This window comes from Tachysurus vachellii, chromosome 6 (genome assembly GCF_030014155.1).
Source record: "Tachysurus vachellii isolate PV-2020 chromosome 6, HZAU_Pvac_v1, whole genome shotgun sequence".
NCBI lineage: Eukaryota > Metazoa > Chordata > Actinopteri > Siluriformes > Bagridae > Tachysurus > Tachysurus vachellii.
In genome coordinates, this window is record NC_083465.1 from 13560687 (window position 1) to 13586568 (window position 25882).

The 25882-nt window shown below is 37.1% G+C and overlaps 2 protein-coding genes across 3 annotated transcripts; one reads left to right on the forward strand and one right to left on the reverse strand.

The window, feature by feature from the left end:
- Window positions 1-95: 95 nt before the first annotated feature.
- Window positions 96-3071, reverse strand: LOC132846674 (cytochrome c oxidase assembly factor 8). The gene is made up of 5 exons (XM_060871369.1): window positions 2866-3071; window positions 1667-1864; window positions 1397-1460; window positions 564-654; window positions 96-401 (listed from the first exon to the last, which is right to left on the reverse strand). Exons 1-5 carry the CDS (start codon window positions 2974-2976, stop codon window positions 278-280), a joined length of 588 nt encoding a protein of 195 aa, XP_060727352.1. The 5' UTR covers window positions 2977-3071; the 3' UTR covers window positions 96-277.
- Window positions 3072-4180: 1109 nt separating this feature from the next.
- Window positions 4181-12009, forward strand: bag5 (BCL2 associated athanogene 5). Of its 2 annotated transcripts, none has more exons than XM_060872396.1 (5): window positions 4181-4302; window positions 8003-8285; window positions 9138-9566; window positions 9715-9938; window positions 11210-12009. In XM_060872396.1, exons 1-5 carry the CDS (start codon window positions 4280-4282, stop codon window positions 11733-11735), a joined length of 1485 nt encoding a protein of 494 aa, XP_060728379.1. In that variant the 5' UTR covers window positions 4181-4279; the 3' UTR covers window positions 11736-12009. The 2 variants fall into 2 exon arrangements, with proteins under 2 accessions (XP_060728379.1, XP_060728378.1); XM_060872395.1 differs by lacking the exon at window positions 4181-4302 and adding an exon at window positions 4796-5039.
- Window positions 12010-25882: the final 13873 nt, after the last annotated feature.

A 25882-nucleotide genomic window follows, 5' to 3' on the forward strand; every position in this document is an offset into this window, starting at 1 on the left:
TCCAGGTTTTTTTGATTGTATCAGAATATTTGTTGTATAGTAACCTGTCACATAAATTTCAGTAAGGTCTTGTCATGACAAAACACACACAAGAGTGGTTATGTATTTCTGTATTTCACAATGCTTTATGCATCTGAGCTTGTTACATGCAGTTAAATGAATATAACAAATACTATAATGATTTTAGATTTACATTTTGACAGATTTCCAGTGTGATCAACGCTAATGAATTCTTTGTGGAATTTTATGATGTTAAACAGCATGGACACACAAATGTTTATTTGGACAATGTTGTTGGTTTGCTTTTACTCCTTGCTCGACCAATGACTGTGCTCCAAAAATTATGCAGAGTTACTCTGGCCATCAGTGTTGTAATGGTGAAGTTCCTTTGGTACCATTCTCTAGAAAATAAAGCGTTTAGGATTATGACAAGCAACAGTGGTGAACTGTTGATAAAACTGTCCACCTAATTCACAATCTGTCTGTCTAGTTGAGCCAGTTTCTCATGATTTGTATACATGTAAAAAAAAAAAGAATGCAAGTAATGAGCCGTGTATACTTACTTGTTATAGGCTGCATGTTTCTCATAGTTTTTGTCCAAGAAGTGTTTGTAGAAGGTTGCCATTTCCTCACTATTTAAATTCCTTTTTCTTCCTGCAATGTGGAACAAATCAACTACATCATCATTCAAGTGTGAAACATATTGTGCAGCGTGTTATAAGTGGTCACTAAAAAATCTTGTGTCGTTTGCAATCAAATGGTCATCTTCTAATTTAGGAATCATCAACCTTAACTGCAAGCCTTGGAAGACTGCAAACTTTCATCCCAGCTAGATGATGCTAAGTGATATTTAATCATCACTTTAAGACAAACTGATTAAAGCGACTCCTATTTTGCTGAAATTAACATCTGCAGCCCCAAATGAGCTTTACATATAAGATTGGACATCCTTGTCCAAGCTGTTTCAAGCCTCCATTTTTAACCAGAAAAATGTACAGCCTTCTGAGAAAAGCATTCACCAACCAGAAACCAGTGACCAGTAGAAAAAGTACTTGCTTTCTGGTGCAAATAAGAAATGAACTTTTACAGTTTTAACTCCTAATACCTCACAAATTTTTGTAAATTTAAAATTCTATACAAGTTGTTTATAGCATCAAGATACACTTAAGTATATCAAGTTTAGAATTTTACTCTTCATTATTATTCAGTGTAAGAAGAAAATAACTAGACACCAAACATTTAATTTTCTTTCGTAATATTTAACTTTTCACTAAAATCATAGTAGCATAGTACCTTTGTAGTACCTTATTGGCAAAATGTGAGAAAGATTATATAACGTGATACATATTATGTAGATTTTTTGCCATATTGCCTAATGAAGTGCTGAACCACTTACCATTCTCATCTCTTTCTGTCAGTCCTTTTGCCTTCAGCTGTGACTGAATGTATTCCTCTTTCTCCTATAAATGTATTAGTTAGTTAGCTATTATAAATTACATTAACATTAGAATAATTTCTGAGACCAACAAGTCAACACTTAAATTAATGATGACATTCAGACATTTGCCCAGAAAATATACATACACAATTTACAATGAAACATTGCTCTCTAGTGGTTAGAAATAAAACATTTTCTGAAACTCAACAGAACATTTGTCTTTTTCACCTTGCTAAAGGTAATATTTTGCCTCGTCCAGAAGTCATGGTTCCAGTCCTCTGTGTCCTGCCTCAGATGTCTGAGTTTCCTCTCCAGCGTTGTCTCGTTCTCAGGGATGTGGTATATGATCGGCCGCAGGTTTGACAGTTTGTCTGGTGGCCCAATCCAGTCATATTTAGATGCTGGAGCTGGGATAAATCTGGTTTTCTTTATCAAATAAAATATAAAAAACATTAATTCAGGATCGTAGACATAATGTAGACAAAGAGAGAATAACTATGGAATACTGGAAATCGAGTATTATTGGGATGCTCTATGTCCAAACAAATAAATCAATATTGTGATCAATGAAGGATCAATAACATGGTTTATATGAGTAAGAACTCAGAGAGAGAGAGAGAGAGAACACACTCATAAACTGTCAAACAATTAAACAATAAACAATATTGTTTATTACTAAACAATAACAAATCAATATTGTGAGCAAATGGCAAATAGCAAAAGTCTGAGATCATATAAATAAACAGAAGGATTGTGAATTTTATTTTATTTATTTTTTAAAAAAGGTATCAACTAAAGCATCAACTTTAATACAGTTCTAAACTGTTTCCTGGTGTCTATTTATGTGAAAACTAATCTGTGAATCACACCATGAGAAACTGAGTGAGGCTGAACCCACTTTTATCATAAAGTGCTCAAGTGAGAATACAAACATAGGAAAGCAGAAAACCTCCCTGATTAAAGAGAAGACAGATATATTTATAATTGGTAAGTGGCATTTTGGACAAATTACACACAATGAGGAAAGTGTACAAATAAATTATTCAGAGTTTCTAAAACAAAAGCAAGTTATCACTTAAATAGTAAACGTGAAAGAAGGAATTAAAGGATTAAATGATTTCCAAACAGCCATTAATGTAGGAATATAATCTTTATGGAAGGAAATGTCATCATTTAAACTGTAAATTCACAGCCCGTGAGACAAATATATAAACATAATGCGTTTAGATTGTAAACGTGTGCTGAATCAGAATCAGAATCAGAATCAGGTTTATTGGCCAAGTGTGTCGCACAAGGAATTTTAGTACTCACACACGTGCAAATCGTTCGGTGCAAAAGGTGTTAAATGATGACTTTAATGTTTGGGGTTTAACCCGCAGTGTGTGAAAGCTACAAGGTGATTAGTGATTAGCTTGAGAGAGACACACCTCACTTATCTCCGGCGGGGTTTGATCAGTGCGCTGTTGAGCACTCGTCAGGACACCACGAGTTAAACACTGAGACCTAAAGAACAAGCACCCAACTCTTCTGACATTCATTTCAAATTACATGACCACCAAATCTACCTTCCTCCTCAAGTAACAACCAAGCTAACGCTTGTGTACCACCTTAAACGTAGCCGGATTTCCTTCATCGTGTTTCATGGTGATACTCTTGTCTTAAGTTGCTTTTAAAATAAAAGTCATTCGGCTTTGTAAGTACTATGATAATTAAGTTAAATTATATATATATATATATATATATATATATATATATATATATATATATATATATATATATTATTAATGTTATTGTTATTATTAGTATTATTATTAATGTTATTGTTATTATTTTTATTATTCAAAACATATCTGCAGACATGGAAAACTTCTGAAGTGTCCACAAGTCAAAAAAACAATTTGTGACCACCGACTAAAAAAGGTATGTAAGATATTCTATACATTTTTCATTAATATTTGTAATACTAATCCTTTTGGGTTCCTACAGTCAGTCCTTAATGTGTTATTATAATATTACGATCATACGTAACAAAGATATTTAATTTGAAATATGTATTTGATTTAATTCTTCAATTCCCAGCTTCACACTTCCGGTTCCCCCGTTATAGAGAATCTATGATATATATATATATATATTTTTTTTATTAATGCCATAAACCAACAATACAATGAGATATATTCTTTAAAGTACAAATAGACAGCAACTAAAATAAAAGAAATAACAATGCCAGAGGACAAGAGCAAAATTATAGCAAACAAAAGGAAAAGGAGAAGGGTGCTACCCTATACATCATATCTGCTTACAATATTCTAAGCTCGAATTGCCTTTTTGCTTTTACCCAAATTACCCAAAACAGAACAATAAAGTTTGAGAATCTATGATAGAGAATGAATTATTCCACTTCCGGTTGACCAAACGATTGACCAAAACATGTTTGACAAACAGTGCATTAAATAATTATGGGATGATTGTGAAGAAAGCTAAGATCAAATCAGGTTACAGTCGTTTGCCAACAGTTTTGTGATGACAGTGAATAAGAGCTGCTTCTTGACCAGTTCATCAAATGAGTGGAAAAGTTCAGCAGAAATTAAAAGGAAAATAAATGAACATATTAATGTTATTGCGTTTATCAAGCAGATTAACAACCTTTTAAAAAGAATCATTGTGACTTCTGAAAACTCTGTATGAGGTTGAACCCTGCAGTAAGTGTGCTGTCATGCTGTCATGACCAGCCCAGTGTGTGTGTGTGTGTGTGTGTGTGTGTGTGTGTGTGTCCCCAGCGGTCACAGGATGTAATGAGCTGTAATCACGTTGTGGTGCTGTTCACAACACAGGTACCCGATGGCTGTTCGCTGGTTATGCAGGTACGTAGCTAATATAAACCTGATTGGTGTCATATAGTCTGTCAGATATTAGTGTGAATGAGGGATGTGTTAAATGACTACATGCTGTATTGCTATCCGGTCTGGTTTAGCTTGTTTTTAGTTTTTTATTGTTCTGCGGTGTAACCTATTCCCACCCTGGTGATTTACTGTATTTTTGAAATGGAAACATTTAAAGGCAAAATGATAAGACCTTCCTTACCTAAGCGGACAATTCTGAACGCTTGTTTGTTTAAAATAATAATCGACCGTGACTATTGAAAGCACTCAGATAGCTAGCTGTGATGCTAACTGACAGTAGTATGAGCTAGCTGGTGTACAAAAGAGGTTATTCCACTCTCTGTTCACGAATGTGTAGCATTACAGACTCGATGAAATTGTTTTACATTTTAAAGTCATGGGGTGTTACTTCAGTATGTGTAATTTTGACATGACATGAAAAACGTGGTACATTATGTATTCATGTTAGCTTAATAATCACATTGTGTGTTACTGTAGTGACCACAACCTGGCGGTTTCCCCCGCGCAGTGAGTTGGTTTAGTCCGTATGATGGGCGGGGCACTGATGATGATCAGCTGCCTAAATTCCCTCGTTTTCACCATCCGCAGCGTCTGTGGCGCAATACAGAAGTAGTACAGCGCAAAATATTTGCTCAGTCTAGCTTATGGAAAAGGAGCTCCACAGAAATGTGCGCGAACGTCTTCGGAATGTTGAAAAGGTGAGAAATAGCCCTCATGTCTCTGGAGGTGGTGTGACATTTGCCTTTGTAGTTACATTGTCTGACGGTGAGCTGGCAATTGTCTTCTGCCCAGACGTGCGTGCTGAATGCAGGGCGGTGTAAAAACACTGAGGCATGTGTGTAGGATTAGTCTCTGCCTTTTGCGTCGTAATCCACATGTGGGTGATCATGTCTGCTGCATATCATAGCTGCTGTACGTAGTGACAATATTCTGCTCAGATACCTGACCATATAACAAGCAGAGCTTACTAAATATCTCGGGTGTTGACCTCATGTGCATCAGCCTTTATATGTGTGTTCACCTAATAATAATAATAATAATAATAATAATAATAATAATAATAATAAGAGGTTGGGGCATTTGGATTGCTTCACCCCACCCAAGCTAGCACATCATCCAAAGCTGTCATGCATGATGTGCCCATCCCATCAGAGACCTGTAGCAGACCCATGGAAGAAGTATAACGTGGTAAAATCGGAGATATAGAAGTAGAACATGGTGTAATCAGAGATAGAGAAGTATAATGTGGTGTAATCAGAGACATAGAAGTATAACGTGGTATAATCAGAGTTATAGAAGTATAACGTGGTATAATCAGAGTTATAGAAGTATAACGTGGTATAATCAGAGTTATAGAAGTATAACGTGGTATAATCAGAGCATGCTCTGTTAAAGAAGCATGCAGTGTGAATCAACCTTCGTGACCCCTGGATTATACACACAGTGATAAGCACATACTGCCATTTTATATGATTTTTTTTTTTCATAAACCGTAAAAAAAACCCTGAAAGACTTTTATTATTGAATGGCAGCTATTTTTATGCATGATATCACATCCAGGAAACATTGGAAACAAAATACCAGCAGGCAAAGGCCACATGTATAGATTTAATGAAGAAAGAATGTAAAGGCTACATAAAAGTATACCATAAGGCTAAACATGTGTTCTAGACTCTTTGACAGGCTTTTGAGCTGTAATTGGTATTGACACAGACAGAGAGAATTATTAAGTCAATGTGATTTATCCTGGATCATGGGCAGTATCAGTTATGCAGTGAATGACGGTGGGATAAGCCATTGTTCCACATGAATTGATTGGGTTTTATTTGGTATATAACCACATAAGACAAGTAGACTACTTTCCCCACAGCCCTTTTCTAACATGTCTGTCATACATAAATAAATGTACAAGATACACTTCCTGAAGTCAGTTTGAACTGCATTGATTTTTTTTCTAAATACTGATTTACCTGTAATACAGGTAAATCAACATCAGCAAATATAATCTTATCATATAATCCTTTCTGGATGGGTTGCTGGTCCATTGGAGCCCACCACCCACACATACACACACACACACACACACACACACACACAGATTTGCACACGCATTTACTTTTCGTATATGACCACTGATCATCGTATAAGATTGTCAGTTTAAAATAATTTTTCACTTTAATTTTTCGCTTAGATTAAAATCTGCAAACCTCAGCACAAAAATGGGTTCTTTAGAGGCAATCTTCTTGTACAATGATGGCAATTTTTGCTCCAGGCACATGTAAAGAGTTTCAGCATTTTATTTATTCTTTATATTCTACTGACAGCGTATCCTCCTGAAAGGGGGTTGATCAGTTATACACTGGGGAAGAAAAGACTCCCCAAGGCTCATTGCTTCATTGAGCACCTTTTATACAATCAGAGTTAATGATTCCTCCTTTCTAAGTGCCAAGAGACACTTTAATTGCAGTGGACACAACAGTAATAACAGATCTGTTAGCATTTCTAGTTGTGGATGTTTAAGAAATAACTTCAGAGCCCTGTGAAATTATGATGTTATTTTAAACTCGGAATATCGACTGGCTTCCTACAGCTTTTGAAGCGCTTTTATTCTGCAGTGTATTTTTGGTCACATTATTTGTTTACAGACACAGTAGATTATGTAGTGAAATGTAAACCATTCAAAGATACAATCAGAGAAGCTCACAAATGGCTATGTGGTGAAAATAGTTTCTATCGCTTTAACAGCCAAGTCTGTGACCTGCGACTGTGACGTCACAGACATCTCTGTGAAATAACAGCAGCGGCTCACAGCTGACAATAAAATGCTTTCCACGGTCTTTAAGTCTGTGGAGAGTGCAGGCACGAGGCTTGTATGTCTGCTGTCTTGCTGGTTCTTAAGAGCATTTACTTCTCATTGGATATCCCCACTGGAGTGAAGCTTGTAAGTAATCTAGCTGTAATGTTGTCAGTATCACACTGTAGACTAAATTCAGTCAATGAATTAAATTGCTGACACACTTTACTCAGGGGAATTTTCTTTGAATGATGTGGCTATACTCAGGTAAGCAATTATTTAATATTGTTTCCTGTAATGACCAAACTGCTGCAATCAGCTGTGGCCAGAGTCAGGTCAGAAGGCCATCACATAAAAGTAAGCTGGATGTATATTGAGCCGTCTGGTTTACATTTTATAATAATTACTGCCGGTTTGGTTGAAGCTCTTGTCAACATGTTACATTTCAAGTGGCCTTTAATTATATGAGTGGGTGATCTGCCACAGCTCGCGCGACCTTCAGGATATTTCAGATAATTAGTTTGCTTTATTCTTTCATGAATGGACCTGATGGTTGGAGGACCTGGAGGTAAGAAAACAGGCTGAGCTGACACTTCATCTCGAAACATCAGAACTTGGCAAAGAAGTTTGAAATCAATAATGCAGGAGTTTGTTACTGTAGGCCAAGAATTAATTAATGTTTGCTTTTATGGTTTGTCTAGTAGGTTTTTTTAAACAAACTTGAATCTTTACCATTATAATAGTCAGATATTGTATACTCCAGATTTTCCACATCTCTTGCTCTGTTTCATTCTCTGTTGTTTTTTCCTTCTATACCCCTCTGTTCATTTTTCTCCTACACACACCCACTCTCTCTCTCTCTTTCAGCCTATTTGGAAAGCCCTTTGATGGTGGGAAGAGGACAATGGATCATGGCAACCAACAGCAACAGCAACCACAGACACAGTACATGGCAGGGCCATTCCAGGCATTCATGGGCCCTCAAGGTCCATTCCCTGGGCCCCACCCAACCCTTGTGCGCCTGGATGAGCTGCAAAGGGAAGCTGTGACATTAGGACAGAAAGTCTGTTCCTTCAGTGGATTGCAGAGTGACAGGGAGTACAAACGACTTGAGCGGGAGCTGACACGACTCCAGCTAGAGGTGGATCAGGTGAGGAGCTGGGGTGGTCTGGGGATGTCACATGTTGCTCTGACGTCACATTTGGGTAAATATGAGGGACTCTCAACTTTACATCTCAAATCTTGTGCAATGCTCACTTGAAAATGTCATGTGTCTGGAATGTGTCAGGAGGTTGGTACACAATGCTGATGTTCTGTCTTCTTTAGTATGTGTTAGGAACTTGGCTTTATTTAGCAACAGGCAGACTTCTAAATTACTAAGAGTTTTATTTTCTCTAACGTGAAAGAACAGAGAAACAATGCAGTGTAGTAAGTCAATTATGTAACAGTTCTTATTGTATTTGTCACTCACTCAATAAGTCTGGCAGTAAAAGCTGTATTAGACAAAACCTTTTTTTATTCTAACTTTGAATGATGAATAGCTCCAGCTGTTATTTGATATAATTATAAATTTTAGTCAAACATTTGGACACACTAGATTGAATATCTATTGTTCATGTTCTTGGTGACATTTTGCTAAAGCTTATGATTGAAATTTGTTTCTAAGTGAAATGCCAATAGTGAAGTTAAGGAAATTGTTTCCCTGACAAATAGTTATCAGAAGCTGTGAACAAGTACTTGGACTATTTGTAATCTTCGAAAAAAAGTCTTTTGCTTGCCTTTTTTGAGACGATCCCCAGAAATTGCAAAGATTCATCAGGAACACTGTTAATGTCCTCATTATTATTAAAGCGGTAGTGAATAGTAAAAAATGAAGCTCTCCTTCAGATATAATAAAACTAAACTTCTAGTTTTTTTGATGGAAATGTAGGTATTACATTTTATGTATATCAATGTGATTTACACCAAATTGATGATAGTGTATGTGTGTCTTACCTATAAGGTGGAGACAGAGGGACGGATGGAGCTGCAGCACGCTCGGAAGCGAGTAGCAGGGGAGGTGGAGGGGTTATTGCACTACCTGGAGGGTAATGCTACCCACCCCTCTCAATTAGCTATAGAGGAGCTGAGCCAGGAGGCACAAAGGCTCCTGCTGTCTGGGGTGGTGGCTCCATTTCGGGAAGGGCAGGTTCAGGATACAGTGGAGACCGGTGAGGACCTTGTGGAGGCTGTGCAGGATGTGGCAATGCGCCTGGCCCAGATCAAGACGGGTGGAAGCGTGCCGCTCAGGAAGGCCCGGTACCGCGCTCTTACCCGTGTTTGTGCAGTACAGGATGTCCTGGAGGGCCGCGTTCGCACGCACACACTTGCGCTGCCTCTGTCTGAAGAGACCCATGAGGCCGTGCAGCGCATCAATCAAGTGATGGTGCAGGTTAGCAATGTCGGAAGCACAAGGTTTAGCTGATTAAATCTGGCAGCAGTTCATGACAAACATTTTTTTCCTGACATATTATTAGGTTTTTAAGGGTTTACTAGTTTACTAGACAGCAGGTACAGAGACTGACTGATTGTATTTGCAGGTGAGTGGTGCTCGTTGTCAGCTGGTTGCTCTGCTGATGGGGTTGAGTGGGCGGGATAGCTGTGCCCACCTAGCACGTGTCCTCACTGAGCTGTTAGTGGAGCTGGATGCACTAGATGTGTCCAGTAACTCAGCCGTCAGGAACTACAGAAAGCAGGTGGTGGAAGAGATCAACGGCCTCCTTAAACACCTCGACCTGGAGGGGGAGGGAGATGGCAATCACAGGTAAATGGCACACGCATGCACTAAAATAATTTGTACCTTCTCTTATTATGGATTTTTTTATTTTATACAATTTATTGAGTTTAATGTGTAACTCAAAATAGACTTTTTCTGCAGAGAGAAACAGTGAAAACATGGCAAATCTGTTCCCCCAGCAACTGCTTAACAGAAATAACAAGACTAATGTGTTTAAATGGGGTAAACGGTAGACTCCTATAGAGATCCTAAAATGCAGTTACATTCACGTCCCACACTCCAAGCTGATTTTATCATTTCTGCTCAACTTTTTTGTGAGAGCAGTAGAACATGTTTATTAGCCTGGATCAGAGAGTATTTGTCGTCAGCAAATTCCCCAGTGATCGGCTTCGGGTGTTTGCAGACAAATTTAGTTACAGGGCCTTGTTACATAACAGGGCAGTGCATGTTATAAAGGCTTTCCTGTCAAAAGATGAACTTCAGAGTTGAGGAGTTGCATGCTTCTGCCTATAGTTATTTTCATAATGTAGCTCTTGATATGTCATTTAATTGTTGACTTGATGGCACTAAAGAAGAACTAAACAGATTTCCCCAATAAATGTAGCTATCGTAGCAAAATGGTGGAAAATGAGCTGCACAACACCATTTATCGATGACTTTGTTCTCCAAATTTCACCCAACCATGTTGTACACACGGGGTATTGCATACTCTGTTTTAAATATTCAGAGAGAAAATTCTTCTTTCAACACCATCATCCATTATAAACCTACAGAGTACCTTTTTATTTATAGTACAGTTCTTCACACTGCAAGAACTGCAAAAAACCCAATTACATACAGCTGCTGAGACCTGAATACATGTGCAGCAAAAATAATGAGTTCCTTCAGAAATGTAAGGAGATCGGTGAATACTTTATTCATTTGTATTTTACTAATAAATGGTCAATTAATATTATTTGACCCATATTAGGCAAATTGATGATTTTTTTAATCCCAAAGAATTTACAGGACATGTGACCAGACAAAGTAGGTATATTTAGTTTTCCAGAAGGAAATTTTCAACCATTAAGTTGTTAGCAATTCTGTAGCACCAATAAAAATAGGTCAATCAAAGGTTAGTTTGAAAGGTTGGTTTGGAAAAGGAAATAATTCTTCTGTGGCATCAGTAACATTTTCTGGTACCTCCTATTTTGGGATTCCTCTTCATACAGCTTTTAGTTTTGCTTTTTCACAGAAGCAACTGTGCAAGAATGTGTATCTAAATTTGAATGGTAATGGCTTTCATATTTCATTTCCAGATATGACCTGACAAATAATGACTCCATCCGTGAAATTGAGGCCATCCGAGGTCGTGTGTCTGTGCTGCGTGGAGAAGTACTGAGACAAGGTATAGCAGGCCAAGGTGTGGAGCTTCAGAGTCTTCTAACTCATCTGGACCAAGTGGACACCGGACGTAACCCCTGCATAAGAGAGGCACGTCGAAGAGCCGTTCTAGAGATCCAGGCTGTCATAACCTACATTGACCTCCGGGAAGCCCTCGGCCGCAGGAACCCTGGACCAGAAGAACCCCCAGCTCACGCAGCAGTATGGCGTGTCCTTGCCAGTCTATCTGAACTGCACTTCCAGGTGCTTGGTTTTGATGGCAAGAGAGCTGACAAGAGCTACATGGTTCTTGAGGAGTTGCTGACCAAGCAGCTTCTGGCTCTGGATGCTGTAGACCCTCAGGGGGACCAGGGAACAAAAACTGCTCGTAAACAAGCAGTCAAATATGCCCAGAACATCCTCGGCTACCTGGACCTGAAGACAGATGAGTGGGAATACTGAGAGAGTCAAGAGAGTAAAAAGCAAAATACTGGAAATTTTCACTTGCACAAAGTGCTTTGAAAATGTTTTGTGCTTAGTTAATGGCATGGTGGTTGAGGACTTGCACAGGTTGATTTTGTATATAAAAGACTTTGTCCTAGATGGTAAAATTCTTTCCTTACATGCACTGCAATTCCTGCTTTTTAATTTGTCTGGTTATTGTCCTAGTCATTGACCAGTGGGCCAGTTGTTACTGGAAACAGCAGTTTTGTTCACTAAACTGTCTGCAGGCTAACCTATGCAGCATTTGAGTGTTCTTGTTACGATTCTGGCTCCACAATGTGCTTTTTTTTTTTTGTGTGTGTTTTCGAGTGCATCATTTTTCATTGTTTACTTTGTGCTCAGTGTGGTATGGAGCTAAAAATCGCTTTCTGCCAAAATCTTGCTTCCCAATCAATCCCATTTCTATAAGGAGCATGCCAGGTGGAAGTTCATCTTCAGTCTTTATCTAACTCAAGACTGTATTCCTGCCTACACAATCGTTTTTCTCATTAGTATGTGAGTTATTAACCACATGGCATACACAAACATTTGACACACTTGACAAAATTGCTCTGTAGAATGGCTGGTCTGAACAAGTAGCATAGAAAGACCTGTTTACAAGATTTAGAATTTACACCCAAATATGTATTATTATTATTATTATTATTATTATTATTATTATTAATAATAATAATAATAATAATAATAATCATAATTAATTTTTAAGCTCTTGTTGAAAAAAAATGCATCCATTACAGCTTCTCAGAATCAGGTTTATTAGTGTGTTAACAAACACAAGGAATTTGGGTCCAGCTGTTTGTGACTCTCAAAAGTACAGACATTAATAACACTATACTTTTGGGAAGTGTTCAGTGTCAAGAGCTGTATGGTAATGAGAAACAGTGTCTGAAGATAATCACAAAGAGAGATTATCTTGAGTAAACCAATCAAGTTACAAATCGTACACCATCTAATGAAGATCCAGCATGATTGAATAAAATAAGGGGAAAAATGTAGTTAGCTGTCGTGTGCAGGCTTTACATCTCTGCAGACAATGAAGTGATGGAGAGAGTAAAGGCGTTTACACCGCTTGTCAGTGTTAGGAGTAAACTATGTCTCTCTGCCTTCTAGGCTGTGTGTGGGTGTGGGTGTGTGTGGGTGTCATGATGTTGAACAAAGTAGACAGGAAATTCTAGAGCATTCCACACAGATGTGATGGTGTGTCACAGGCTATCAAAATAACACCTAAAAATCATTCAGCCCCTTTTCCGAATGGTCAGGGTTGTCATGGTTACAAACATCAGGGCTTTGTCCCCTTCTCCTGCAGATTTCATCATAGTATTTCCCTGTGAGTATGCAGTGACTCAGCATGATCAGATCATTACATCAGTTTTGACTAACCTGACTCTCATCAACAGTCATCTAACATTTCTTCAAGGTTTTTTTAATTTTTTTTATTTTTATGAACTTTCTCTATTCCTTCAGCCGAATTCATTCTATGACACTTTTTTAGTCATGAAAACCTTTGCTTTATAAAATTAAAAAAAAAAACCCTGTGGTTTAAAATACTGTACTCCTACACCTTTGGAAGCAGGGTTTTCTTTTGGCTGCAACTACTGTCCAAAAGGGAAGACCGATATCAGAAATGATAAGAAAATGGGGTCATTTGAAGTACACCAAAATAACTGAGGATGTGATGCAAAAAAGAGTTTGAAGGGCAGAAAATTGGGACAGGGAAATGAAGCTGTGAAATACACAGTGTATTGAAAGGAGGAGGTAAAGTAAAAGCCAGATGTGGTGTCCAGGGGTTTGTTGTGGTCTCATAGTCTGCCTCTGTCATTGTCACATTCTTGTTAGATTCTGTCTGCAGAGGGTGTTGTCTGAGTTTGTGGTGGCCATTGTGTCAGTCAAGCTGAAAAATGCGTAACCCAGACAAAGCCAAATACTGAAGTAAATGCAGACTGAAAATCAAAATAAAAATCCTTCATATTTCTGCACTTAACGTCTGTCTGGACAGCTACAACAAAGCACATAAACACTCATTTGCACGTTGCATCCAACTTAGTGGTTCTCCCAGATCCACACAGTGGTAACATATAAATGTGCCAATTTTCAGTGCCAGCAAGTGGGAAAGTGATTTAAGTTCAACACTTATGAATGTTTCACCGTTTTTTCCAACAGACGCCACGTTTCAAATTAGCTCTGTGCTGGTTGGTTTTGAGGAGAATTCAAAATAAGCTTTTTTCCTCAACAGCTTTGTGCGCTCTCCCATTTTCTGTGAAAGTCATGCAATCATCTCAGTCAAACTGTCTCCATGGTGACAATAAAATGTGTGGTTCTGCCTCAAACTAAAAAAAAATAAAAAATAATATACATCATGGTCGTTTAGGTCGATGAGAGGTAATGTTGACATTTTGAGTGCTGTGTATTTAGATTTAAAGTCATTTGCTCTTTAAACACCCATCGTTTTCATTGAAGTGGTTTAATCCAGAAGCATTTTCCATATGAATTTCTGTAGCATCTTTGATACAAAGTAGTTCTGGATTCTCTAATTCAGTACTAGAGATCAGTGTTTGATCTGGTGCTAAAACACTCAGATGGTTTACTTGTGACTTGTGTACTACAGAATATTACTTGTAGGCTTTTTTACAACAATGTGGCATAGGCTGGCACACAGTGACGGCTGTTTATGTCTGTCTAGCAAACCCAGATGTTTAGAATGTTTATCCCCGGTGGATGGATACAGGTGAATCAATAGAAATTCCAGCTCTTCATCCCATGCTCTTTCCTCTCTAGTGCCAAATGGAAAGTGTTTAAACCACAAAGAACATCAGCTGCATAGATATAGAGTGTAAAGAGGATTGTCCTATTTCTGTGGAGTACCAAAGGTTATTTTGACCTTCCCTCTTCCTAACCTTGCATATTGATAAAGGGAAATTTGGTATCAAAGAAAGACAAATAAAAGAGAAGGGAAATTTGCTAGTAGATTTATTTTACTTATCAGACAACTTGAAGCGGAATGTGTTTATGTGGTTATGAGGTTTACAGAATAGTTTTCTTAGTGTTATATACAATTTGAGATATTGTTAATTGTGTGAGACTTGCTTTGTGTGCTGTATGGTGTACGCCTATACAGAAAAAGCACACAATTTTGAACATCTGTATGAATGTGTTGATTAATTGGAGTATTTAAATTTTATTTATCTATGTAGGGAAGGTGATAAATAAAAGGTGAATCAAAATCCTGTGCATGGCAAAGATGTTCATTTGTGCCTGAATTGGATTAACTTGTTTCTATGGCAACATTCCCCAATTGGAAAGCAAATGGCAGGTAAAGTATTCAAAAACTGCAGTTGGATCAAATGCAGTAAGGAAAACCTAAGATGACCTCCCTTTGTTTATCATTTTTCACAGTCTTAGGACTGCCAGCATGGTGTTGAGTTTATTTTTGTAAAGTCTACTAACTTCACCTGTGTATGTGCTGTGTACTTGCAAGCTAAAATACCTTCCAGATAAAAGTTCAGCTATCCGCATGCCTGTCAGTGCAGTGCTTGTGGAGCCTGTGTGTAATGTTTATACCAAAAGGCAAGCTCAGATTCACTGAAGTGAGTCTTAACAGCACTACATTTCTGTACATGTGCTTTTCCTAGTTAAGAGAATAACTTGGTAGCATAATACTGTCTATACAACTGACTTAGAAATACATGTAGAAACTGCGGGGGAAATGTTGATGCAATAGTAGCCTACCATTCTCCAGGTACCTCCCGTCACTTGTTATCAGGATGTACAAAAGCCAGTTCTGTTCAATCCTGTTTTCTTCAGAAAGATAAACATAACAGATGCCAACAAATTCTGCTTTGGTGAGAAAATCTATGATGTTTTAACAAGACCTGGTGTGATGAAAGAATAATTCAAGAGCAAATCTAGGACTTGCTTTTCCATGCTTTTGCTAACAGGTACACTTGAATTAATGACAGGATTATATAAAGATCCATATAGATTGTGCTTCAGCACTTATGCAGTGCTTTATTTTGGTAATTGAATGTAATGCTAAACTAACTTATAACTAAGGATTTTTGCAAGACACCTAGCTACATGTAGCATAATGTTGGCCAGATAAAAGCGGTAGTTACCAAGAAAACCCTAACATGCTGCACCATGTTTACAACAACAGAAAGGAAAAAAAGTAAATTACAGTCAAGATACTATTGAGTGGAATGAATCGATACTCTCAGGCACTTTAGGTGCCTCAGGTTCAGGTATGATGGTTGATGCCAGACAGGCTGGTTTGCATATTATTATAATTGCTGATCTATTCACAAACAACTGTCACTACAGTTTATACTAAATGGTACAGTAAAGAAAAAACATCCAGTGAGCATCAGTTCTGCAGACAGAAACACTTGATGAGATGAGAGATCCATTGAGAATGGCCAGACTTTTTCAAGCTGACAGAAAGACTTCAGTAACTCAGAGAACAACTCTTCTGTTAACCAAGAACAGAAAGCTGAGACTGCAATGGGCACAATCCAAAACTGAACATTCCAAGGAATGTTTCAAGGATCTTATGGAATCCATTCCATTAAGAATTGAGGCTGTTTGGAGAATTAGTATAGTGTTTGGTGAGTATCGTGTCAGCCCACTGTTCATAATGGGGGAATTTTTATGATCCACACAAACAGATATTACCTTGAGTTACAGAAAAGGGATCTTAGCTATAGCTACACAATTAGCTATGAAAGGTCTCAACTTCTATTGCTAAGCAGGTACCAACCACCAAAATATGAATATGTCAAACAAAAGCAAATTAATTATTTTTTAAGCAAGGTTTAATTTTATGATTTTGGATCTCTTTAGTCTCTTCAGCACTGCAAAACAACCCAGTATTTTCTCTCGTCATACTGTAACTTTGGTCCCTTTCTTGTTGGACACTTTTTCCTATGCATACAATTGCTTCTTAAAGACATATCATTAACTCTAATGTAACTCTTGGGTATGTTTATGCTTCCATTTACAAGCACAGTCTAGCAATGCATGGACTGCCTGTGCAGATACCAAATTAATGATGGTAAATATTACCTCATTGCCCCATTTCAAAGAAAACTAAAAATAATAACACAAATACCAATGTTATTTAGGACAAGTAGAAAAATACATCTATACTTTTTTCAGTAACATGAAATTCCACATCTCTTTTGTTTACTGTTCTAGCTTTTTAGCAGTGAATGATTTGTTAAATATTTTAGTTGGTTTTACTCTGCATGAATGGGAGACTAAGAGATCAAATTCCTGCTCTATTCAGATGACCTGGATCTGTTCTCTCCAGCTGAGGAAGTGCGTGGAACTGCAGGAACGGAGAAGTCAGACCTGAACCTTGGCAGTAATTGATATGTTTTTAAAGATGATTTCATATGTCAGAAATCAGAACAAAAATTTATGTTTATGATAAAGCACAATGAAAGCAAGCTTAAAAATATTTGCTCTGGGATGTGGCACATTTTTAAGTGAAATAGTTTACCTGACCATCACACCTGTATATTGGCTTTCCCCAAATTATCAGCACAAAGTTTGATGCAATAATTTGTCAAGAATGTCTGTGTATGGCATATCACTGCAATTTCCATCACTGCAACTAAAAGGCCCCAGACTATTACAGCATGATATTGCCACTTACACTGTGAATAATGTGAGACTTATAAGTACAGTGTCTTTGCATGCCATGTCAATAAAATACCTTTGTTTGTAGCAAGACCTGGTGTGTCTAAGGTTATAAGGTAAATGCAGTGCACCAATTTAGTAAGTACTGAATTTGTACTAAAGTTGGAACAAAACTTCAACCCCAGCATACCAGCATAGTCTTATATATAGAAATGAAACACACAGTCACACGGGCCCCTGTAACACTGTAGCTGTGTCAGACTGAGACAGTCCTCTAGTGTGAAAACACATCCAACTGACTAAATCACACAGACACTGTCACTTTCTTTGGGTGGGAGCCAGATGATCACAGTTGCTATTCTCTTGAGGAAAAAGAGAGAGAGAGATTTCTGGAATTGAGAATCTGTTACACAGTTATTAATAGGTATAATTTTTTTATTAATTTGAATATTCTTTTTAATAAATATTTTGTACAACTTTTTGGTAAAATATCAGGTCCAAAATGAACTCTACATTTATAGGCCTGAGACTGGGTAAAACTTCTTTTATTTTATAACTAGTCTTGTCTTCCAACAATAAGTCACTGGGATTCACAAACAGCGATAAGTTCAGGAGCTGAATTGTACCTTTACTTTTAAGAGTTTCATTATTGTAAATCTATTATGGCATGGCAACTAATTTTCATATATGTTTACCTCTTGAAAACCACAAGAATCAACTGTTATGATCACCATTCTCCTCACTCTGTAAGTGAATTTATACCACCACAAAAGTTTCATTATGGTCCTGATTTTGTGATATATTTTTTTGTGATATATTATTTTTAACCTATGTATAATTTTCCATTTGTGTAACCAAATGATCAAATGTAACCTATGATGGCCTGGAAGCATTGTGTTGGTAGCATCATGCTGTGGGGACGAGTTTGATCAGCAGGGACTATAAAAACAGGTGATTATGTTTTAATAGGCTGATGACATTAATGACCCTGTAACTATGCTGCAGAGGCTCAAAATCAAGAACCTGAATGTATTCTAATACCCCAATAAAAGTCAAGACCTCGATCTGAGATTGAGAATCTGCAGCAAAAGCCCAAAACTGCCATCCACCAACAATTTGCAGTCATGATCCAATCTGACTAAGCTTCAGCAATTTTACCAATAAGAATTAGTATAATAATTTAGGCAAAAGAACAGTATCCAGAAGTGAAAAACTTATAGAGACTTTTTCTAAGTTTTTGAAATGCTGAAAATGATGATGATGATAATAATAATAATAATAATAATAATAATAATAATATGTATTATTACTAATAATTACTAATAACATTTTTTGAAATTAAAAATAAATTATTATTATGATCACCATTATTATATTATTATATAGTTTTTCATAAGAGATTGAGTGGAATGAATTGGTGAGATATGTGAGTGAGGTCCATGGAATGCTTTGCCTCTGAAGGTCCATGGAATGCCTCTGAAAAACAAGTTATATTTTCTGGTCAGTAGATGGCACCAAATGACAAAACTTAACTTCTTCTAAATTCTGTGTAAAAAAAAAAAATAATTAATGAAATAATTTTATTTACCAGCTAGGACTAACATGTCAAATAATGTTAATACAAATGAGTACAAGATATAGGTTATTAAATACAAATATAGTATACTAGAGAGGAGTATACTTAAGAATATTTTGTAGGGTTTGGGTGTGGTACAATTATACAGAAGTGTGATTCAGTGTAATGAAATATATTAGTGACCAAAGGTTAAGAGGAAGAAACTATGACACGTTGTTTTGTCTTGAAGAGAGCTAATGCTCTTTGATAGAGCACAGTGATTTTGTCACACATACATATGTCTAATTCTTTATACCAGAATCATTGTTATCTGAATCAGAATGTTTTGATTGTATGATTTACTGTAGTTTGTGTTCTCCTGTGTGATATCCCAAAAGATTGTTTCAAGAAGTTTTAAATATTGTATGTTGAGAGCTGAGCTGGTGATGATGTACAGTGGTAATAGCTGAGCCAGAAGAGGAGCAGAAATGGGGGTTATTTCTTTGTACTCCACGATAATCTCCAGAGTTTAAAGAGTATTTAGCTCCAGCTAGATCAGAGCTGTTCCATCTCCTGTCTGTATGTTGCTAGCGGCCCTTAGATATGAAAAATGGGTCGTGTCAACTACAAGTGTTAACTTTACATGACAAAATGATTACTCACCCTAAAAGATATTATACTCAGTATGTATATCCATGTCTAAGAACCATTTGTCCACTATCTAGACAAATCCACAGGAATGTATGTAATAAGCAGACAAGGACAAATAAATAATATCGTGTTATGTAATACACTCATACTGCAGTGCATGTTATGACACTGCGGCAGTGGTTAAGCTTTGCATTAGTGACCAGAAGGTTAGTCCTTTGCCGTAGCTCTATTTAAATTGTAAATGTGCCTCATTTGTAAATCACATGATTAGAAATGCATAGATAATTTAAATAAGGCCCCTTTAGTAATAATCTGAGCTCACTAGCAAAAGGATTTCAACATGCGTCATAGATGTACAGGCTCTGCAGTCTTTGGCCTCAGTCATTATGTAATATCTTACAGTTTATATATACAGCATTATTTGGTAATATATCATCTGTTATCTTAAAATATTGGCACACATTCAACTCAATTTATACTCAAAATCATTAGGGGACTTACAAAAAAGATTTAAAAGTGTAGGCTGAATGTCACCTGTCATTACAAGCCCTGCTTTAACCTTTCCCTTCCTCCCCGTTCTTGCTCTAGCCTGCACTCAGCCCACTGCTAAAAGAATGAACTTTTCTTTTTTTTTCTGCCCCAGGACCCTATATCTAATCAATTCTAATGATATTAATATTTCTAATACAATATCTTAATAATTCCACAATGTCTAAGTTCGCTTGGTTGTCTTATGACTCTGCCCTTCAAACAAAGAAATTCCCAAAATGCTTAGGGTTTGTATTTAGGCTGTAACAATGCTAACAGAGGGACGGAATGTCAGTTATGGCAAGCTGAACCTCAATTTTTGCCAGCTAATTACATCATTCAGACCAGACAGCTGCAACAGTAATTTCCTACTTGTTGCTCTCTGTGAGAAACACATATTAAGGCCAATACATGGTCATTGGAATGACATCAGAAACAAGATATATATGTTAAGAAAGGATATATAACATAAATGAAATAATTCAACAGATACTGATGGTTTTTGTGTAATGTTTTATTGTGCTTTTTCACCGGGTACCTAAAAAGGCATTTATTTGTGAAGCTGGATAATTTGGTCCTTTCTGGTGCTTAATCATTTCACAAATTAGTAAAGACTTCCTTCCTTCTTTCCTTAGTTCGTTCCTTCCTTCCTTCCTTCCTTCCTTCATTCCTTTAATCATTCATTCATTCATCATTCATTCAAGTTTATAGTTTGTAAGCTTAAAGTATTGTAAAATGTGTATAAACTTTGCCTCATGGCAGCAGAGTTTATTGTGCTGAGTGACCTGCTACATTTGCATACACCAAATGTTCCCAACACAGTCTTTCTCTTTTACTGTACTCATAAGAACTCACTTATAAGAAGTCTTGCAACCTCTCTTTTTCCAATGACTATTTAAACACTTGCCCTGCGATGGGTTGGCACTCCATCCAGGGTGTATCCTGCCTTGATGCCCAATGACGCCTGAGATAGGCACAGGCTCCCCGTGACCCGAGGTGGTTCGGATAAGCGGTAGAAGATGAATGAATGAATGAATATATTTAAACACTAAAATACAGTAATAGTGGCAAACAGAACCAACATTGAACATTCAAGAAGATTCAAAATTCTTCAATGCCTAGCAACATTGTTGGCATTTTATTCAATACAGCTCTGCGTGAGTTTATATGACGAGATAAGATGTTTAAAACTGGAAAACACATGAAAAACTACATAAAGGATAAATTGCAACATTCAGAAATGTAAAATGTCAACATGACAGTTATCACAAAAAGAACATTATTCAATTAAACAACATTTTATTAATTAAAGAGCAACAATTAGGATTTGGGGTTTCTAATGGCTCAGGGATATTAACTGTTCATGAAAAGTGTTGTTTTGGCAATCGAAAGAAGAAGGGGTAAAAATGAAAAGTGTTTCAGAAGATTTTTATGGCTATATGTCTAGTTAATGTTTAATTATTTGTAAGCTCTGCTCACAATCTTTTCACATTGAAGTTTCCTAGTGTAAATGTTTAGTGTAAAACACCACCCACATTCTTTTGATGTTTGAGTGAACTTTTCCAAATTTTTCAATCTTCATTGAAAAAGCAGCTCATCACTTGAAAAAAAATATTACTGTTTATTTGTGGAGCATCCCATAGTTTTCATCCATGTGCATGCTTGTCTTTATGCATGGTTTATACCTACTGAACAGGCCAGAGTATTCCACTACGGATACTGAGTGGAATGTGTGACACACCACCTCATGCTAGCAAACAGAAAACCAGATAAAAATAAACCAGTGCTGGTACTCTGCACACACAAAAAGCACTTAATGTGGTAGCCAGGCACAAGTCAATCTGAGGAACCTGATAATAGGCGCGGATCTAAAGAACAAAGAACCTCCTAAAATCTAGAATGCTGAAAAAGAAAGACATTTGGAACCTTGGTTAACAACAATGTTAAATTATAGTATAAGTTATAAGAATGCATCTGTAAGAAATTAAATAAACTTAAATAAATATTTTCACCACTGATCACATAGTGGGCAGTTCATGAAACTTGAAGGTCAAATTCATTTCCAAAGCTCACAAGAAACTGTTGTGAATTTTTCAGGAACTGTATGTCACAAAACACTTATTAGCACTGTGGTCTGCAAAGACAGATTTTCCACAATGCAGTCCAATGACAAACTGAATGAATTTTGCACCATGCCCTAGATCTCAATAAAACTGCACATACTCTTGACTAGTGGTGTGTTCCTGGCGCCAGAGAGTGAAGGTCAGAGCCCTACACAAACGTAACTGTGCTTATCTACACCAAACAGACCCGTGACACCTGAGACCAGGAGTGAAGCTTGTTCTTCATATCATTTACAACAAGTGTTAGTTCTAACATTTTACAGGTAGCTGATCTACAAAATGTATGCTTGGATTCTGTCACCAAGGTGTTCATTTTATAGCACCACTACTTGTAAAAAATAGTTCTTGATATACAGTACTGAACTCAATAAGCAGATATGCACATATGTGCACGTACTCACTAAGGGGAATTCACTCCCACAAGGTCATAAAGTCAGCCATTTGCATATAAAGGAGGAAGTAAGTAACTCTGTAATCTGTGTACATATGCGCATGATTAGTTACATCATCTAACAATCGTAGAATAAGCCACAAACCTTTGACTACGTTTTCATATCCATATCATTCAAAAAAGGGACATTTTGAATGACATGCTGGAAGACACTTATCTTAAGATAAACTATCTTTTAGGACAACACATTTAGACTCAATAACTTAAGTAAGCAGACAGAGAACAGGACATACGTCCCAAAATAATGATTCATAAAAATACGAGAAACAGTAATCTCTAAAGTAACCTTACTTGCACAAGCACACAAAAGAAAAGCAATGTCCACCAGCCTGTTAGCATGTTGCTGGGAAGTTGGCCAGCTTTCCAATTCTAGAGTGAATGTCACATTTGCAGGACAGATAACAAAAGGCCCTTCCTCCTCTTTCAGTTGCTCTATCTCTTCATCTTGTCATCCACTACCCCCTTACTTCATCAGCTGAGCCTGGCCACCCACTCACATGCATACACACATTCATTATTCACTGTATTAATGATTTCATTTTTCCACTTTTTTTGTGTGTTACAAAAGCTTTAGCAGTTCTGGATGGTTTGAAACAGCACACATTTCTGCAATTCAGAAACTTTGATTAGTTTAGCAGTATTAGCAAAATTATGTGAATAAAAAAACAGACGAAATTAAATCAGTGATCATTTGCAGCAGTGTAGTTCTACTCCAGAGCTGAGGATCTTTTTGAGCCTAGTCTGCCTTGTGGATTTTGCCTGCCAAGCCCATATACCAGACATATCCAAATTTACTTAACCAGCAGTGACTCAGCAGCACAAGGTACGTACATGGTGAGTACATGCAGGCATTGAAACATGGCCTGAGACTAGATTGTCCTCATTGTACGATTTCATTACTACACCTTTATAGTTATGTTATAATTCAAATAAAACTGTGACAATCAAGCAGCCAAATGTAATAAGGAAATTATTGGGGTGATACTATGTAGAATCTGGAGTTCACCGATGATTACTAAGCAGAAACTGGAAAAAGTAAATAATACAATCTTCTATTATGTTTTCTACTTCTAGTTTTTTTTATAACCATTTGGCCAATATTCTCTCATTACTGCAGTAGTCAACATAAAATGATCAAGAAAGTACACTCTCCCCCATGAAAGTACTGGAAACTTGAGGTCATTTCTTTTGTTTTGCAATATTCTGAAGATATCTGGGTTAAAGATCAAATTATGAATCAGAGTTGCAACATTTCAGCTTTCATTTCCATCTATGTGTTAAACAACTTAGTATATGGAACCAATTTTTAGATGAGCAAAAGCATAGAAACAAACAGTCTTAAAGGTCTTTAAAGTAAATAACACAAACTTGCATTTCTGTTTTTTTATTTTGCAACCAGTGACCCAATGACCTCACCAAGCTGTTTACTCACTCACTCATTTTCTACCGCTTATCCGAACTTCCTCGGGTCACGGGGAGCCTGTGCATATCTCAGGCGTCATTGGGCATCATGGCAGGATACACCCTGGACGGAGTGCCAACCCATCGCAGGGCACACACACTCTCATTCACTCACGCAATCACACACTACAGACAATTTTCCAGAGATGCCAATCAACCTACCATGCATGTCTTTGGACCGGGGGAGGAAACCGGAGTACCCGGAGGAAACCCCCGAGGCACGGGGAGAACATGCAAACTCCACACACACAAGGCGGAGGTGGGAATTGAATCCCCAACCCTGGAGGTGTGAGGCGAACGTGCTAACCACTAAGCCACCATGCCCCCCCCCAGGCTGTTTAATTGTTCATTTTTTTTAATACTTTTCCAGGCTTGTACCTCAGCTTCCTTCAATTGTTGTTTCTTTTTTGGATTTTTCCTTTCAGTTTCGTCTCTGTTGGGTTAAGGTCTAGCGATTGGCTTCATCAGTTTAAAACCTCATATTTTGATTCCAAAACAACCGAGTTGAAAAGGGAGTGCTGCAGAATGTCTGAAATTCTTTTTGACTGAAGTGTCGTAAACAAGAGAATTTCACAAATGAACACAAAAGTGTGTCAAACTTAAGACATGTTGACCTTTTGTCCTAGTTAAACATACATCTCCATAAATACATAAGTATAATCCATCTTTCTGAAATAAAGAATACAAATTTTCCAGCCTGGTCTTAGACAATAGATCACCAATGTCTTAGCATCATGTGATTGTGTCCTCATGGGGAATCCCATGATTTATTGGCAAACATTCAGTGCTTGGAAACATTCTCACACAGCAAAGAGACATGGTGCTGTGCCTTATAAGTTACTAACATGTGAACTGAAAAACCACAGAGAATATCCATGGTGTTGTATTATAAGTATGTAATTATACCAAAATTATAAAGTATTGAAATAAAAATTCAGCAAGATTCAAAAAACGTTCTGCAACCCACATCACTAAAGTCTTGTCCTCTCCTTAAAATTGTTTATGTGTTCCAGTGAGTAAACATCTTTATCGTTGGTTTTTGAGTAGCACACACTAATGCTCAAGTGTTCCTTCTTTTACGCCCATCAAATGGAAAATCTAACTTTACTCTAAACACTAAAATAGATGGCAGACAACCTTCAAATGAATCATGCTCACAACGCTGGACATTTCAGCTACATTTTTATCTCTGTGCCTGGAGTCTAAGAGAAAATGGAAGCTTAATGCATACTACAGCAACTTCTGTTAGTCTATACAAACCTGCTAATACTACTGAAGAAAACATTAATGGAAACATGACTGATCTGAAACCACTCAAAGCCCATTAGAAAAGAAAAATTCAATGGTGTTATCAGGTTAGGATGGGTCAGATGTAATTGATATTGATTTGCTTTGCACTTTTCTCCAAAATGACTTATCACTTACCAATCCAAGCATACATCTTAGAAATCATTCAAGGCTTCAACTGGGTAGACCGAATATCTCACAATCCTAACCATTCTTAAGAGCTTTACCAATCCAAATTACCAACATCCCAAGCCTGCACTGCTTACCGAAGCTTAACACTGATATTTTATGCCTTTTGACCTCTGCAGGATTAAGAAGGTTTAACTCAGAGAGTAAAGTGCAGTGTGTCAATGCATCAGACAGCACTTAGATAATGGCTATCGGTAAGCACTTAACAGTTGATGGTAAGCAT